The sequence below is a fragment of the Panicum virgatum genome, chromosome 4N, assembly GCF_016808335.1.
Source record: "Panicum virgatum strain AP13 chromosome 4N, P.virgatum_v5, whole genome shotgun sequence".
NCBI lineage: Eukaryota > Viridiplantae > Streptophyta > Magnoliopsida > Poales > Poaceae > Panicum > Panicum virgatum.
This window is the reverse complement of record NC_053148.1, coordinates 12,632,108-12,650,068: the sequence shown is the minus strand read 5'-3', so window position 1 is coordinate 12,650,068 and position 17,961 is coordinate 12,632,108. Positions and strand designations below refer to the sequence as shown.

Below are 17,961 nucleotides of genomic sequence, written 5' to 3'. Positions count from 1 at the left end.
AGCGCCACCACCATCGCCAACGACAAAACCATCAGTGAAGGCTTTTGCTCGACTCAGCACCATGCCTGTCGCACACACTTGGACTAGGCAGTAGGTCGCCCCTCCTCTCTACCACAACACCTCAACCGGAAGAGGCCCGATACAGCCCGAAGCACCACCACGGCGCCACCAGCAAGCACCAGCCGGCCCCCAGCCCCACTGTTGGCGCTCCTTAAGTATCCATTTTATCCCCTGTTTAACTTTGATAATGGCATGAATTTAATATCAGAATCACTAACCATCCTAACCTCGGCCCAATTATTGGTCGTTTTCGCGTTTGCACATATATTTTGGAGGTTTTTGACCAATTTTGGAGCATGAAATGGCGAGGCCCACGATCACACGATGACACGAAGAAAGACGAAGGCCAAAGCCCGAACAAAGGATCAAAGGCCATGATGATTAGAGGCTCGTTCATGCATATCCACCCTCCAATGAAGCCCAAAAGACAAAGCCCACAAGATAAGATCAAGATACTTCAGGACTAAGCAAAGCAAAGAGATATTTAAGGAAGGATTTTCCATCCTATCCTTCTCCTCGAAGAAATCTCGAAGATAACGACATCTAATGGGGTGCAATCGTGAAAGACATAAACTCTAGAAGATTCCAGAAGACTTGGGGAGAAAGATGAACACCCACCACCAAGGCGACACCGGACCAATATAGCCATCAGAGGGGAGAGGAGGAGCACCAACTCCTCACCTCAGCACCCGTCGCCTGCGCGCAGCACGCCCCCGACTCCACCAACATCGAGATGCCATGGCCCAGATCCGATAGAACGGCGGCACCCGGACACAGCCACCAGACATGGCCCGCCGCAGCCACAACCGGCCGTAGCAGGCCGCAACCAGCTGCAGCCGCACGCCGCCAATAGCCCCGGCCGGCCACCTGCGGCCAGCCCCGGCCAGCACAGACCCGCACCAGCGCCGGGAAGCAGGCCCAGCCGAGGGCGCGGGCTTGCAGCGCGAGCGCCAGCAGCGATGCCCAGGCCACCGCCTGCACCGACGGCAGCAGCAGCGCCCCCGTCGCGACATGCGAGCTGGCCACAGCCACCTTGTAGCTCAGCATGGCGACCTGCTGGAGCAGCGCGTACGCGCAGGATGCCAGCACGTCCATGTGCCACGCGCCCACGCCCACGGTCACGGCGAGCGCCTGGAGAGCCGCCCGCAGCCAGCAGTACCACGCGCCCCAATCCGAGTCAGCCGCCGCCAACACCTAGCGCCAGCCGCCCCCCCCCCCCCCCACACACACAGGCGCGCGCCCCCGCCGCACGGCCACCGGATCCGGCTGGGGCGATGCTGGATCCATGGCCTCCCGCCGCCGCTGCCACGAAGCGCCGCGCCGGCGAGCTCCCACCGAAGGTCGAGGCGGCCGTGCCCGCGCCAAACCACCGGAGGAGAGGGGGAAGGAGCCACGCCGCCGCCTTCACCACGGTCCGCCCGAGCTTCCAGGGAGCCCGTTCGGGCGGCGGCGCAGCGGAGGGGAGGAAGATCGAAGGGGCGGCGGCTAGGGTTTGGGAGCAGAGCGCCCACGCCGCCCGCGTCGCTCCCGACGCGACGCTCAGGTCCTTCACCTATAATGCTTTCGTACCTGTCGCCACTACATACCGTTTGGAGGAGGGCCGTGTCGGCTACCGGACTACGAATCTCGTGCATACCAAAACTCGTGTCTGAACTTTTTTTTAAAAAAAAATTTTTTTAAAAAATCTGAACTTGACCTTTTTTTGGAAAGGCAAGATCTCTACCTAATCGATACAAGATTCATTAAGGAAAAAGTTTTTTTTTGCATTATAAAACAAAACTCGACCCACCGGGGTGAGACCTCCCCAAAGGCTTTGTGATTAAAGTAGAAGACAACCTCTCACGCAGGTCGAGAAAATCTCCGAACCCCCACTCCACCCATATACAACGGCACCGCAGCCACCGCAGCCCGTGTGAAAATCCCCGAACCCCACTCCACTCATACACAGCGGCACCGCAGCCCGTGTAACCGTGTGAGACTGGACCGGTTTTAGACCTGTGCTTTGTAATGGAGTGGGCGAAGGGCAGGCGACGGTTTTAGACCTGTGCTTTGTAATGGAGTGGGCGAAGGCGACGGTTTTAGACCTGTGCTTTGTAATGGAGTGGGCGAAGGGCAGGCGAGGGGATTTTTTTTTCAACGCACAGATAAACTGCGCCACCTCCGACCACCAATTCTGCGCCCCCCCCCCCCCCCCCCCCCCCCCCCCCCCCAACGGGGCTCGAACTGCGGCCGGCAGGGTGCCCAGCTCGTCGCCCATCCAACTGGGCTAGCAACCGCTGGCGAAACTTTGATCTATTCTCGGATCTCGGTATCCAATTCAGCAAACAGCAATAAACTGAAGAGAAGTTGCAGAGAAATCGATACGTTTGGCATAATTGAAGAAGAGTTCCATCGAGCCCGTCCTCACTCGTCACAAGAAATTGACCATAATTGGCTAAAAGAGTCTCGGGCCGTCGCGGCTTGCCTTACTGCCGCCGGGTGGGCCCGCAGGGCTGGAGCCCTGGAGCAATCCCCCCGGGAGAGCGAAGCGGCCCACTCAGTAGTCGTATAATGGGCTGGGCTGTACCACAAGGATTGGCTCGGAGACTAGTGTTGGGCTTCTCATGCCATTTGCTCTTTTCTATGACATTTTCACTTACAATTCCTAGATGAACGAACCATCTCGAAAAGAAGAGTCAATAAAACTTCCTGGATCAAAATAATTATACTAGAGACAGCACCAATAACAGCAAAATAACCCGAACCTTGCCTAACCGAAATCCTGAGATGATGATATAAAACCCAGTTTGACTTTACGAACAGCTTTGCCGAAACTCAGAAAAGAATGAGGAACAATGAGGGGAAAAAATAAACAAAATGTCTGTCGTTTGTTTCTGGAGTCAACATCCTGAGTGACTGTTACAGACCATCAATAACTTCGTCCGCAGCATGTCGATGGAGACTTGTTTTTCTTGGGCCCAAAAAAAAGTTGGTTAATTTGAAGGTTTATTGCTGAATCCGATGTTTTATCTTCAGCTGGCCTTGAGCCCTTGATCAGGCACCCGCAGTACTGCTCGCGTTTGTCGCTCGAGCTGCAGAGGCAGCGGCCTGCTCAGCTGGCTGCGATTCTGCCACATTTCAGTACCAAAACAGAAGCATTCAGTTACCACTGTCTTGTAGTAAAACTTTGGCTGCGTTTAGATCAGTAAAACGGTGGTAAAAAGGGCCATATCGGACACTGTACCACACTGTAGCACTTTTCGTTTGTTTGTGATAATTGTTGTCCTATTATGACCTAACTAGACTTAAAAGATTCGTCTCGTCGTGTACATCAAAACTATGCAATTAGTTTTTTTATTTACTTACATTTAATGATCCAAGCATGAAGTAAAAGATTTGATATGATAGGTAAATAGTGAAATTTGGAGAGAGAAATTTTGGAACTAAACACAAATTTTTTAGAAAAATTGTGAGATGCAAGCATCCGTACCTGTTGTGTTGGGAGGCAGTACTGACAAAGCTTGAGGCGGCGGCAGCTGCAGCCTGAAGTTGTGTGGAAGCGAAGGAGCCGGAAAGAAAGAGCCCTGAATCTGCGGCGTCGGGTGCTGCAGCAGCGCTTGCACCGCCACCTGCTGTGCCGCCGGCGGTGGCGGCGGGAGCAGTGCCCTCGGAGCCTGCGGCGCCATGTACCCGACGTACGGGTGGAAGGGTGACGCCGTCGGCGAGGTCATGCCGTACAGCTGGGGGTAGTAGTTGTGCAGCACTTGCGGATTGGCCAGGGGCTGCTTATTCATCAGTCACCAAACAGATGGTGTGTTTAGTTGGTGAAAAAATTTGGATTTTGACACTGTAGCACATTTCGTTGTTATTTGATAAATAATATCTAATTATAGATTAATTAGACTTTAAAGATTCATCTCGTGGTAATTAGTTAAACTGTGTAATTAATTATTTTATTCAAATGTATTTAATATTTCATGCATGTGTTCGAAAATTCGATGTGACAGGTACTGTGTGAATTTTTTTGGAAACTAAACGGCCCAGAGTGAAATTGGCCTCGAGGTGATCAGTGCAACAGAGTGAAGCGATAATAGAATTGCAGCAGCTCCTGTTCTTCAGAAAGCAAAATCGTCAATGCAAAATATGGCCGGGATCAGTAACAGCGACATTTATTATGGTTAAATACTACTATATCACTGCACTACATGCAGGGGTGGAGCGACGATCCCTAGCTAGGCATGTGCACTGACAAGTGGCACTGGCAAATTTGCATGTGAGAAAAGGTAAAAACAAAGGGCACGGGGGAGCATGCTTACCTGTGGGTATTGAAAGTCAGGTGGGTACCAGCACCTGCAAAAGTTTATGCAGCTTCTTCAGTGGCTGATTTTAACCGGAAAAAAGGAAGGGTTTGCCCACATCTGGCCCAACTTATCCACTACCAGCACGGTACATGCAAAGGCTGTAAAGGCCCAGAATATAGATCATTGACCTACATTCCTACCTCAGAACTAGGACTATATCATGAGAAGAAAACAGGTGCTGCTGCTATGTTCCGTTTTACAATTAAGGTGAGGAACTGAGGCATAGAGGATGAACTCAAGAAAACAAACAGGCGCATGAGGCGCTGCATTTCGAAATCCCAATTATAAGAGACCCAGACAGATACTACTAATAAGGTGCTGTACTGCTCTAGCATGTACAACAAGTGCAGAGAGTGTAGTTTTTGTTGGCAGTGGAGGCAGACACCCTGCCTGGTGCCTGCAGTAGTGCTAGTGCAATAGTGCATACGGTGGCGTGAGGGGGGACCGATCGACCTCCTTTTCTAGGGATCCATAGTTGTCAAGGGCGACGACCGGAGCTCGACTTCCAAAGGCACCAACTCAATTTTTGAACGGAATTACTAGGCCCCTGTTCAGTTCCAAAATTCAAAATTCCAAAAAAAAAAAATTTGGCACCTGCATGGAGACTTAAATCTAGACGAAATAAAAAACGCATTGCGACTGCTGTCTGTAAATAGCGAGACGAATCTAATGAACATAATTAGACTGTAATCAGGCGCTAAATTGCTACAGTAATGCTACAGTAAACAATCTCTAATGACGGATTAATTAGGCTCATTAGATTCGTCTCGCGATTTACAGACGAGTTCTGTAATTATTTTTATGATTAGTCTATGTTTAGTACTTAAAATGTAGAAAGATGTCTTTTCAAAATTTTTACAACGCGCAACCAAACAAGGCCTAGAACTATAATTCTTTGAGAGCACAACTATAGTTGTCAAATGTCAAGTATCATACACCGCCAATTGTACTATCATCATATGCTACAGTGCTACCTGAGTGTGTTGTACGAGTTTGAGCAGTTTGGGATTTGACAAGTGAAGGAGTGGATGGACAGACTGACAGACAGGGCACTCACCCGAAGTGAGGCGGGTAGATCGCAGCTGCCGGGCCACCGCCGTGCTGGGGCATCATCTGGGGCGAGGCCGGCGCCCGGCTGGGGACGAAGTGCGGGCCCTGGGCCGCCGGCTGCGGGACCTGCTGCATGTGGGCCCCGACGGCGTAGGGCCCCCTCCCTGCACCAACAATTTACCTGCCATGTTACTGGCTGCAGGCAGCCGCAGAGAGAGAGAAGAGAAAGAGAGAGAGAGCTGGGAAAGCAACACCACGAAACAAGCATAAGCCGCGCGCGGGGGGAAATTCACACAATTCAGGCCGCGAGCGCGCGCGCCGCGACGCGGAGCCGGTGGGCAAGCGAAACCGACAGCACTGTTGCTCCCACCTGCGCGCGCAGGCCGCGGCCATGTGCGCCCGCGCCGCGCCGCGCCGCCGAACACGCCCGCCCGCCCCCGCTTTGACTGGGGGTGCTCCCTTCGGGCTCGCTCGCCGCCTCGCCGGCCGGCCGGCCGCCGACTCGTCGCCTACTGCTTTCGCGCTCGCTCCTTTTCAGCCTACGGCGAGTCTCCAACGGGCGCACACTCAGAGCCCGTTTAGTTCCAAACACAAAAAAAATTTGGGTGTTTCGTCAATGTTTGACAAGATGTCGGGAGGGTTTTTCGGACACTAATTAAAAAACTAATTTCAGAACTCTCTTGGAAACCGCGAGACGAATCTTTTGAGGCCTTTGACCGCATTATTAGCACATGTGGGGTTACTGTTGCACTTATGGCTAATCATGCACTAATTAGGCTTAAAAGATTCGTCCCGTCATGTACATCCAAACTATGTAATTAGTTTTGTTATTTAATTACATTTAGTGCTTCATACATGTGTTTAAAGGGAAGGTAAAAATTTTTGGGAACTAAACGGGCTGGTGAAAACTAGTAGCGCGCGCGCTGCAGGCCACCGGTTCTCACCATCAGGATTCAAGGCGTGCCGCCGCGTGCGCCTCTTCGCTTCAGGGGTCGCTTTGCTCCTGCCGCCGGACACTCTGGTGAACTGATGATGCGAACCTGCAGCGGCGCGGGGGCGACGGCGGCTGCAATGCGGCGCGGTGGTACTACGGAGGAACAGGGAATTTGTTGGTCAAGGACGGCGCCCCCCGCAGCGAATCCAATCTTGGATGGGCGCTGCTGCCTTCGAAACCCTCCAAACCGCAAGCGGCCAGGCGTCAGGCAGGGGCTCCCAAAAACCGGTCCGGTCAAAGAGGACACACGCGGCCAAGTATTCTAGTCGGACCTGGTTTTTTTTTTTTGCCCCTAAAGGCCAGGCGTTGTTCACTAGGGATCGTTCCCGATTCCCCACTACACTAGACAGACCGTGGGCGGTGGCCACCGTCCCTTCCCGGCCGCCGCCCATGGCCTTTACACCTCGTTCCCGCTGGCACCCATGGGCGGGCGAGGGTGAAGTGAACTGGCCGCCACCGGCCGGGCGGGCGGGCAGGGCTGCCCCAACACGTTCGGTCAAAGCGAGAACCCTCCGCGACGATTAAACTAGCCGAAAGAAACCCAAAAGAAATCGGGAGGGAGCTGTGGATGGGGGCGAGCCCATAACTGCCTTTCTAACTGCCAGTTGATCGTCTGCGGCGACAGGGGAAAAAAAAGAGAGAAAGCAATGGCGATCGATGGATCGAACGGACGGCCGGCCGGCCACGCGGGGTGGGGCACGAACCCAATTGAACTGACAGGCCAGCCTGGGCAAGCTCACCCATACGACTCCGGAGCGAGCTCGCGGCCGCTGCACGCCGGGCGTGGCTTTACTCGCCTGGCCAGTCGCGGCGGGCCCGCGCGTCAGCCTCGGCTGCATGCCGTCGGCTAGCTCCCGGCTCGCGCGAGCGGGAGGGAGGGGGAAAAGGCTTGCCCGGCGGCAGTGGCGACTGGCGTGGCGCTGGATTGATCTGCGCGAGCTGGTCGTGTTGCCGTTGAGCAGGGGTGGGTGGGGGTCGAGCCGGGAGGAGCAGGCGAGATCAATGCGCGTGCGGGTAGACGAGGAGTTTGATTTCCCTTGGGGTGGGTTGTCACTCACCTCGAGGCTGGGCGGGGCGCGGCGGCCCCAGCGAGGCAATGTTGCAGTTGGCGCGCCGCCCGGCGATCGTCGGGTTCGGATCCTGCACCGCGCGCCGCGCCGCCTCCGGCTCCCGGAACGTCACCTGCGCGCGCACACGGCCACCTCAGGAACACACACGGCAAGAAGATAAGGGGCGGCGGCGATGGGTAATTCGGCGTACGAATCCGTAGCCCTTGGAGCGGCCGGTGACGCGGTCGGTGATGACGACGGCCTCCAGGATGTCGCCGTACCGCTCGAAGTGCTGCCGGAGCCCCTCCGACGGCGTCTCCCACGCCAGCCCGCCGACGAACACCTTTGTCAGCGTCGTGTCGCCGAACCGCGACCGGTACGGCCGCGGCCCGCCGCCGCCGGCCGGCGACGCGGACGACGACGACGACGGCGCGGCCGCCATGACGAGCGCGCGCGCGCGGGAGGGGGGGGGGGACCGGGGCTCGCGGGGCGGCCGAGGCCTCGGCGGTTGTCTCGCAGGCAGCGGAGAGCGGGAGCTAGCAGGCACGCCGCGGGAGGGGGCTGGCCGGGCGGGCTACTGCGCCTCGCGTTGCGGTTGCGCCGCGGCTCGCCGCCGTGCGTGCGCTCGCTCTGTGTGCGTGGCTGGTTTTGGAGGCGGGCGAGTCGGCTTGCATATAAAACCTCGCTGTGATCGAGGTGGCTTAATGATCGTTGGAGAAGGGGAATCTGATGATCAGGTGGGTTGGGGTTGGGGAGGAGGGAGGGAGAGACAGACAGACAGACAGGTTGCTAGGGGTTTTGCGCTGGAGGGGACGATTTGGATGGGGTGACAGCTATGCTGAACCTTTTATACCGTTTCTTTTCTTCTTGTTTTTTTTCTTTTCCTTCCAATTGTGTTTCTTCATGTGTTCTAGTAGTAGTTTCTGAGAATCTGTTGTGACATTCAGGCAATGTTTCGATTTCTTTTTATGTTTAAAAAAATTCTTGATTTTTTGCTTGTGTGTTGTTGAGAATTGATACAACTTGTCATGTTTTTGATTCGTTTTCATATTTTTGACTGCCGTTTGAGATATTCTTGGATCTGGTTTTTGGCGTACCTGGTGTGGAACGTCGCTCAGCTTGAGATCCTATGCTTGCCGACAAATTTGGTTGGCAAAAATTGGTCCTTTTTAACTCCTTTCTTTGGGCCTTCTTATCCATTTATAGAAGAACTGAGATATGTGTTCTCTGTTGCAGCTTGAAGTTTCAGAACATTCTGAATGAGCTCCTCAATTGGCGCATTGGAGCTTCATGTTGGGATGATGCATATGCACCTTTCAAGTTTCAGAGAACACTCTGAATGAGCTCCTCGATTGGCTTCAGGAAAGTCTGTAATAGCTTAGCAGCAGGATTGGCACATGTGCTGCTGCAAACTGAAAGGGGATTGGCACCTGTAATTCACAGCCTATGAACGTTGTAATGAATCCCTATAGAAATATTCTCCCGTTTGCATATTATTTAAGATTTGATCACATCTATGCATTGCTGTCCTGTATGTGTGTTATTCTGTTTCTGAATTTTCAGTCAGTATGAAGTGCAGAATCCATGAGTTCTTCTCACTGGTGTCAATAGAACTAAATACAGATCATTTTTAAAAAATAATAAACATTGATTATTTTCTTTTCTTTGGTCTCTCGACCTGTTATCCTGAATTTTCTTTGTTATCACATCCATGCATGCACCCAGTTCATTCTTTCTCACAAATTATTATTATCAAAGAAGCAACAGTTTGAGCAAAGTTGAATGAATAAGCCATCCTTCAATGAAACATCCACACCGACTCTGTTCCACAACCTCCTGTTGGGGCTCCGACTCTGTTCAAGAGGAGGCAATGCCTGCACTAGCCGTTACTGTATTCTTGGTCGAGTAGATGGAGGGTACTAATTTCAGAGCAAGAGCAGTACAGGTTCAGATAATCAGAGAATTACAAGTTCAGATAAGCAGACAACCTTACTGTCTTCCATATTTTGGACAGATTTAGCATCTGAACAAAAAGGTCAGACCTTTTGTTCTGGTAACAACTGAACATTAACAATAGCTAAGGTTCATTGGCTATCCTGTCTAGCAAAAGAAAATCTATGCTGCTGTGTGATGTCTGAAAACTGAAAATTGCAGTTCAGATCAGGCAACCAGGATTCAGATTAGGCAAACAAATGTAGATACACTGAACCATCTCTCACTCCCTTTCTCCATGAGACATGGATGTGACCTCAAACTGAAGTTGCATGTGCATTTCTGTATTTATTTCAGCTTTTGCAAGTCAGAAACCACACTGCACCCATCCATTCCAGAGTGCCATTTTTCAGAAACCACACATCCATTTCAGAAAGAACAAAGTCATGAAGATCACCAAACCTGAAACTGAGCTAAAATGTGCTTATGCATGACCAGATACAATCTACAAATGACAAATCCTGGTCAACCAAATATAGCCAAACTGTAACACAAGTGTCATGGTAACCTGTCAAAACCAGGTACAATCTTGACACAAAATCTCTGAAATGTTGTTCAGAGGAACATATGCAAGGCATGCAATCCAATGTCAGCTCTTACTATATTGTTCAGAGGTGCATATGCATGTGCACTTTACAAAAGGAGAGGTTTGTTCACTCTCAACATCATGCTAAATTACTAATAGTAGGAAGTCCAGCTTGACAGCACAACCAAAAGGAGAGCCTTCACAGCAAGGTGGTCATCACTGATGTTGCCCGCAGCCACATTTTCAGCATGGGATGACTCTCGGCGTCGCGGGCGCGCTCCGGTGAGAATTGAGATCACTCTCGTCAGTCGTCACTTCGCCAGGCAGGGACACGCGCTCCCTTGACGTGGCCTGTGGCCATGGCCATTTCTGAGACTCTGTTGCGGCGACCTGCAGGTACCTGTCGACAATGTGGGGCATCGACCTGTCCAAGGGGCTGCTCCCGGGCCTGCACAAGACGCTGGTCCTGCCGGGGCTGGTCAGCCATGGCAGCGAGGAGCTGCTCCGCGGCGAGGACGGGTTCTTGACGGAGGACGTCGTGGCCATGGACTCCTTCAACATCGTCACCTCAGCCGGCAGGGCCGCGCGGCGGCTAGGGCGGGGGCGGCAGGCCGGTGCAGGAAAGGAGGAGGCAGGACGGAGCCGGGAAGGAGGACGCGGGATGGAGCGGGGGTGGCTAGGAGGCGGAGCGCAACCGGCGGCGTGGCGGCGGCGGGATCGGGCGCCGCACCGGTCGCGCTCGGTCGCCAGGTCGGGGACGGAGCTGTCGCACGGAGGAACGGAGGAAAGAAAGGAAAAACGATGGGAGCCACAGTTGGCACGCCAAACAGAGGGCTATATCGAGGAGGCGGGGGAGAAATTTGGAAAATCTACTAAAATAGCAGTATATTTGCTCCCCTACTGGAAATCAAATTTTCGTATCCACCGAATAAATATGAAAATGGAAGTCCATTTAACGAGCCTGCTGGAGTTCAGAACTCTGCAGCACTTTATCTCGGACTAAAATCTCTATGTAGTTGTTCATTGGGCCGATTTGTTTTAGGCTTGGAAATAGATACAAACGTAGTTATATAGGCTTGCCGAAACCCAAAGCTTAACTAGCCCATAATCCTTTTTGTGTGTGATTGTCTGGGCTCATGGCCCATTACCCATTAGTGCTCCTAAAGATTCCTCTTTTCTTTTCTTTTCTGCGAGGCACTCTTCCAAGTTTTTCTTTAAAAAAGTCTGGAACAGTGTATAGTATTAAAACAATCTCTCTTTTCTTTTCTGCGAGACCCTCTGAACAGTGGATAATATTAAAACATTCCCGAGCTTGTCAACCACCCCATACAATCATTTAGCTCGCAATGTTTAAAATCGCGCGCGGGCTATAGAATTTAGCAGGAGTTTAGCCAAAACACTATTTTTACTGCTATAGCGGCGCTATTTTGGTGCTGTAGTGCGCTATTTTTTACACTAGTAGCTCGTTAACATTTTGTTCGGATGCGCTGTATTTGCTAGAATTTCTCAAGGCCTGTGAATTTGATCCCAATTCCGCAGCCCTTGGCTCGAAATTACCATTCTGGCACACTGATAAAGCAGATAACTGCACATTGCTATTCATCATACTCCATGCCAGTAGTCCAGTGTAGGAGACATGCATCCTACGGTCAGCACTAATAAGCCAATTGATAGATATATTATGCGAATGAGCTAGGGTGCATCGGTGCATGCGTGTGGTACTGTGGTAGAAAAGAAAGAAAAAAACGAAACCCCTGAAAGGATGGGACGTGCACTGACAGAACAGTGTCGATCCAATGATCGGTCGTTTCAGCGCAAAACTAAATAACGTCAATTGATGTGATTTCTATAGTACTCGCAGCACCGGAAACGTCTATTCGCCGAGTGGGCTTTGCCGAGTGCCAGAACACGGTCACTCGGCAAAGAGGCGCTTTGCCGAGTGCCAGAGACACAACACTCGGCAATTACAGGGCACACGACATGCCCAAACTTTGACGAGTGCCGGCCGTCGGCAAAGATAGGACACTCGGCATATTTAATCTTTGCCGAGTACCTATAATAACTGCATGTATTTTGATATATATTCATTAAATTTGTATCGAAAAACAGAGAAAACAGAAAAAAAAGATCACTTTGCCGAGTGCAAAAGCCAAAGCACTCGGCAAAGTAACCATAGGGGGCCTCGCAGGAACACCTCTTTACCGAGCGCTAAAGCCTAAGCACTCGGCAAAGATTTGAACTTTGCCGAGTGTTGGGAGCTTGGCACTCGGCAAAGATTTGAATCTTTGCTGAGTGCCGACCGTTAGGCACTCGGCAAACTCTTCGTCGCTATTGCCCCGCGTGGACATTTTGCCGAGTCTCGTTTGGCCCTCGGCAAAATCTTTGCCGAATGTCCGAAAAAAGGCACTCGGCAAAGCCCCCTTCGTCGTCAGAGGGTTTGCCGAGTGGGCTTTGCCAAGTGTTACACTCGGCAAAGCCTTCGCCGAGTGTAATCCGGTCTTTGCCGAGTGTAACTGGCCGTCGGCTAAGTGCCAGATTCCGGTTGTGTCGAAACTATTACATCGGTAAATAACCAAATATTGCCAACCTGCACCTGCGAAATACGTATCATCTATTTGCATGTGAGGGTGACCCGCCCCCTGAAAATGGGTTCCAAACTTGCTAAAAAATTTAGCGAAAACTTGCTAAAAAATTTAGCGATTTGAATTTAAAATATTCGATCCTATTTTTGCTATTTTTTTAAAATTTGGATTCTCGACAATTTTGATCTTTCAAGCTTTTCCGCGATCGAGACGTCAAATATGTTAGATAAAAAATACTTACGCATACAAACTTAAATTATTTAGAAATAAAACATCATTATAGTAGATCATTACATATTTTTCCCTATTCCCGAGGGACGCCACATTAGGGGGCACCGTCGTCAAGTTCATCCTCACTATTACCACCACCGATGGACCGTCATCGACATCATCACAATGGAATCCCCTCAAACCCATCATCATCTTCGACACCATCATCAGAATCAACATAAGCGTCAAACATTCTGTCAAACTCCTCATCCTGTATAATTTGATCAAGTGGATTATTCGTCGGAGGGGGAGCAACTGTCTCATCATGATACTTCCAGATCATGTAGTCCTTAATAAAACCACTCACCAACACATACGATCTGATTATAGTTGGATCGTTGAATACTCTCAAATTCTTGCAGGCTCCGCATGGGCAATGTATCAACCATGTCTTCTCATTTCTTACGTGGTTCTTCGCAAATTTAATGAATTTATCAAGCTCCCCATGGAAATATGTGTCCGTCCTGTTTGCATTATACATCCATATTCTATCCATTTTTGAACTGCAACAATTAATTTAAATGGATTAAAATGACCATAAATGTGTACTTCTATATATGCATAGATGTTGGAAAAAAAATTTAACACGTACAAAATAAAAACATCAAATCCCACCTATTATTGTACCAGTGAATCTTGGAAAAAAGTCTATCATGCTTGTAAGGATAAAAAAATATATCATGCATGTGTGTAAAGATAGAAAAAATCTATTATGCATATGTGTAAGCATAGAAAAAATAAATCAAGTCTTTTTCTCAAAGGAAATGGAGCCCTAAATGAACACGAGTATATACTTCTATATGTGTAGTTATTGAAAAAAGTTAATTTAAACAATACTAAATAAAAAAATAAACCTAACGTATTATTGTAATACTAAATCTTGAAAAAGAAATCTACCATGCAAATGTGTACAAATAGGAAAAAATAAATTTTCTTCACTCTCCTCCATAGATCTAGTTAATAATTTACTTAGGGATGAGGCTAAAACATTTAGATTTAGTCCAAATGATTATATAATTTTGTTCTCCTACTAAAATAGCACAACATCGTCCAAAAGTTTGAGGTAAATGATGGCTCAAATGGCAAATCCACACCATGGAGATTTAGAACTAGGTAGAGGCAAAGAGAGCTCCATTTGAGATATCAAACTAACAAACGAGCTTAAAAAAAGACAATGAATTAGCACAACTTACCTGCTAGATCCCCTAACTCGAAGGAAATCAAGTTGAAAACCTTCCCTTTTTTCTTTTTTTTAGGATGCTCCTCTCCTGAGTAAATAATGGTGGGTCGGGGAGGAGGAAGAAAGTTCCTAGATTTTTATAGAGATTTTTTGAGGTGGGTGGTTCACCACCCAGCTGCCCATGGGCGGCTTGGGAGGGTGGGGGGGGGGGGGGGGGGGGGTTTGAACTTGCTCTATAAATGGATTATTAGGGGCGGCCATATTGCTACCGTAACTGCGCACCATTTGTAGGAACATGTGAAATTTTAATCCGCTCCTAAAAAATCGAGATGTTGTTACAAATCGTTTTTGCAGTAGTATTAAATTTTCTTAAAACTTGTCCCTGTAAGTTGGAGACTTAATTTTGAAGTTGTTTCAAATGCTTATTGGAAGAAACTGCTGTCAAAAAAATTATACGGATAAAATCATCTGATATATTTTTTAGAATTAAAAATTCGCAGAGAAAGAAACTTTCTTTAGTATACTCTCTCCGTTTCAAATTATATATTGTTTTGGCAAATTTAGATACATAATTTTTTGTCATGTATTTAAACATAATATTTATTTAGATGTATAACAAAAACTATGTATTTTGATTTTTTTTAAAATATTATACAATTTGGAATGAAGGGAGTAGAATAGAAAATAGAAAAAAGGTGGGGGACTGGGGGCAGACCATCAGAAGCTTCCATATTCGCGCCACCAAGTTCTGTACGTGCCGATCGTGATGCATGGCTGGTTGTCCATATCATGGCTGGTGATGAAGGCTCTCGATCGATGGATCAGCGATGGATACGCATACTGATTCCGATATACAGTACCGCACACTACATGTTTCACATATCCAGAGATCTCTAACATTTTTGCAAAAAAAGAAAAAAAAACCTGTCGCGTCGAACGTGCACGGAGACAAAACTGTCCGGTACCGGTACACCGGCACGTTCGCTTTCGGTAGACGTGCCCCTCGCGAGAATCGTGTCCTGCGTGTAGCAGGCTACCTAGCAGCTTGCATGCTGTCCGAACAGAAGCTGCCATGCCCGTCCCGTCCCGCCGGAGACCCGACCGACCGTGACGCCGCAACCGACTCGATGCGCCCGGGGCAGGCGCGGCGCGCTCCTCGTCACACGACGCTGCGCGGCCCGCGGCGCGGGGATTCAATGGGCGCCCGCCCGCGTACAAAAGCGACGCCACGGCGCGGCGAGATCCTCGTGGCAATTATCCTTCCTCCTCGTCTCCTCGACCTCACACACGACACATCGACACGCCCACACCATTGCATAAAAGACGGCGGCGGTCGCGTTGCTGGGGTGGCTCATCAGAACACGCCGCGGCGATCACAGAACACGTCAGGAGTGGCGCAGGAGCGCGGGGATCAGATCATTTAGATCGATGGCTCTGGAAGCGGCGGAGGCGGTGCTGCGGCGGCGGCCGCGCCGTTCCAGGCGGCGGGGGGTGGCGACGGGGAGGTCTCGGCAGGCGGGCGGGCGCAGGTGTTCCTCGCCGCGGAGAGGGGCCGGCCGGTGGACCCGGTGGTCTGGGGCGACGAGGAGCGGATGAAGCGGGAGCTCGTGGCGTGGGCCAAGGCCGTGGCGTCCATGGCGGCGGCCGGCAAGATGAGCACCACGTCCTCCTCAACGCCGTCGTCGCCGTGGCCGTCCGCTAGACGCAGGGGATAGTGTACGCGCATCAGTTCCTTGATGGATCGGCTTGTAGATCGATCGATCGATCGATGAGCTGAGCCTTCCCCTAATCCGGTGCACGGTCATCGGAATCTTCACTTAATTAACAGATACAAGTGCCGATTCTGGTGAGCTAGAGCGCTAGCATGAAGGACACCATCTGTCCACTGCCCACTGGCACATCATCTTCCTTCTACTCTTCTTCCCCTTCAATTCATTCGACAGGGTCTCCTGTCATGGTTGTTGTACATATGCTGATTTTCAGAGGAAAGGAGTTCTTGAGATGTACCGTGTATTGAGTTTGTACAGGATGATAGTGGGACATGTACAATGTAATTTTTCTTCCAAGCAGTTGTATACGGTTCACTGTTGGAACTGTTGAGAAAGAAACATGCATCCAATCTAACCTTTTGCAATCTATTAGCATATTGTTTACATTGGGTAATTCGTCGCTCTCCGTACTTCCAAGGTTTAGGCACAATGATTGAAGAGTAAAATATAAGAATAGCCATTGTATTTGTCAGCTTGTTTCAGTTCAGCCACTATACTTAAGAAAGTATAAATCATAGCCATTAAGTTTGCCTGAATATATCAGAATGGTCATTGGCTCGTTGATGGTTAATCACACATATTTGGTTGATGTAGAGTAGCCTTTTGTATCTTATCATATGACATGGTAGATCGCAAATCACACGTTTCTATTGATAATCTTTTTTTTTTCTTTTATGTCATCCTCTTCGCTACTTCTTTTTAACTTCCCTCTACAACATTTCTCCGAAGCTCCTTCTAGTGATTATGGAGGGAGGGGAGGGTGATAACAGAGGCGGCTATTTCCGTGGTGTTTGGCAAGGTTGAGAACTTGAGATTGACGAGTAGGGACAGATACCCACACGCGGAGTAGGTAATGTGGGGCAAAGTTCAATGCCTATTGACAATGATTCTAGCTCACCTGCATACCATGCCCATTTATCTACCCCTTACCACAGCTTGAGGTCTCTTAGCTCTTCTCTATTGACACCGCTCTAATATTGATGTGGAAATGAATTGCAAATAGATGGATTGATGGGCAATGAACGGACTATACAATTAGTAGATTGATTATTTACTATTGCTTAGGGTTCTTAGGTCTACAACTATTCGCCTAAAAAGAAAATAGTGTTCCAATCCATATCACAATTTGATCATGCTAGATGATGCCATATGGTCGATCCACATCATCCAAATGTGTAGTATTGAAAAGCTAATTATTATATTAGATTAGTGAAGGCAAGTTTAGTGGCTAAATTTAGAACTTAATAATTACAATGGCCAAACTGACCTTACGTCGACAAGTTTAATGACCACGATTTACACTTTTCCGAATCTGACAGTCAAATTGAAACATGTTGACAAGTACAATAGCCATTCATGTATTTTACTCATGATTGAAAGTACAAAATGCAAGGCAATTTCAGAACCTCTATATGGTTCGGTGATAGTATCTTCCATTTTCTACTTGAGCAAAACATTTTAGCAGCTGCTTTTTCTTTCTTTTTTCTTTTGCAATCGTTAACGATTTTCTCTCTTAAGCTGCAATCCTTTTTTCCTCCAAAACTGCTGCTCTGTTTTGTGCATCCTCAACCTTAGCTTGAGCAAGAGCTGCTTTCTTCTGTGCAGCCTTTTCCTTCCTTGCCCGTGCCTCTGTTGCCTTATTCTTCTTGATTGTAGCCATTATAGCCTCAAATAACTCAAATGAGAGGGAGCAATTTGCAAAAAAAAAACAACTCCATGTTGGATGCCATGTCATCCAAATTCGTATGGCTACAAAGGTAATGACCGTATTGATAGAGTCAAACAACTTTAGTGGCCGCAATTTGCACTTCTCGGAGCAAGTATTATGATGGGTTGGGAGCGGGTGGTATCCGACATGGAGAAGAGAGAAAATAGAAGAGAGAGTGGAGCGAGCATCTGGTGATGCGCTGGCAAAAAGCGGGCGAAGAACACTGTGCTGCGTGCTTCTCGGTTTCCTATTGGCTCCCAAGGCTGCAAGTTGTTGTCCCAGAAGAGAGAAGAGCAGGAGAGAGAGTGCTGCATGCTGTCCACGCTGGAGCCATTTCGCCAGCAGCGGGCGAAATTATTGTTCTTGCTCCCAAAATACGATGGCAAAACTGAAACATGATAATAAGTATAATGGCTATTCATGCATTTACTCTAAGCCAAT

At 49.2% G+C, this 17,961-nt stretch overlaps 2 protein-coding genes across 2 annotated transcripts; one reads left to right on the top strand and one right to left on the bottom strand.

Annotated features, from left to right (window-relative positions):
- Positions 1–2,737: 2,737 nt before the first annotated feature.
- Positions 2,738–8,301, bottom strand: LOC120671301 (RNA-binding protein 38-like). The gene is made up of 6 exons (XM_039951599.1): positions 7,705–8,301; positions 7,503–7,626; positions 5,458–5,614; positions 4,356–4,389; positions 3,530–3,821; positions 2,738–3,167 (listed from the first exon to the last, which is right to left on the bottom strand). Exons 1-6 carry the CDS (start codon positions 7,933–7,935, stop codon positions 3,094–3,096), a joined length of 912 nt encoding a protein of 303 aa, XP_039807533.1. The 5' UTR covers positions 7,936–8,301; the 3' UTR covers positions 2,738–3,093.
- A 1,963-nt stretch (positions 8,302–10,264) lies between these two features.
- LOC120669137 lies at positions 10,265–16,179 on the top strand. The gene is made up of 3 exons (XM_039948938.1): positions 10,265–10,293; positions 10,408–10,621; positions 15,468–16,179. Exons 1-3 carry the CDS (start codon positions 10,265–10,267, stop codon positions 15,756–15,758), a joined length of 534 nt encoding a protein of 177 aa, XP_039804872.1. The 3' UTR covers positions 15,759–16,179.
- The last annotated feature ends 1,782 nt before the right edge of the window (positions 16,180–17,961 follow it).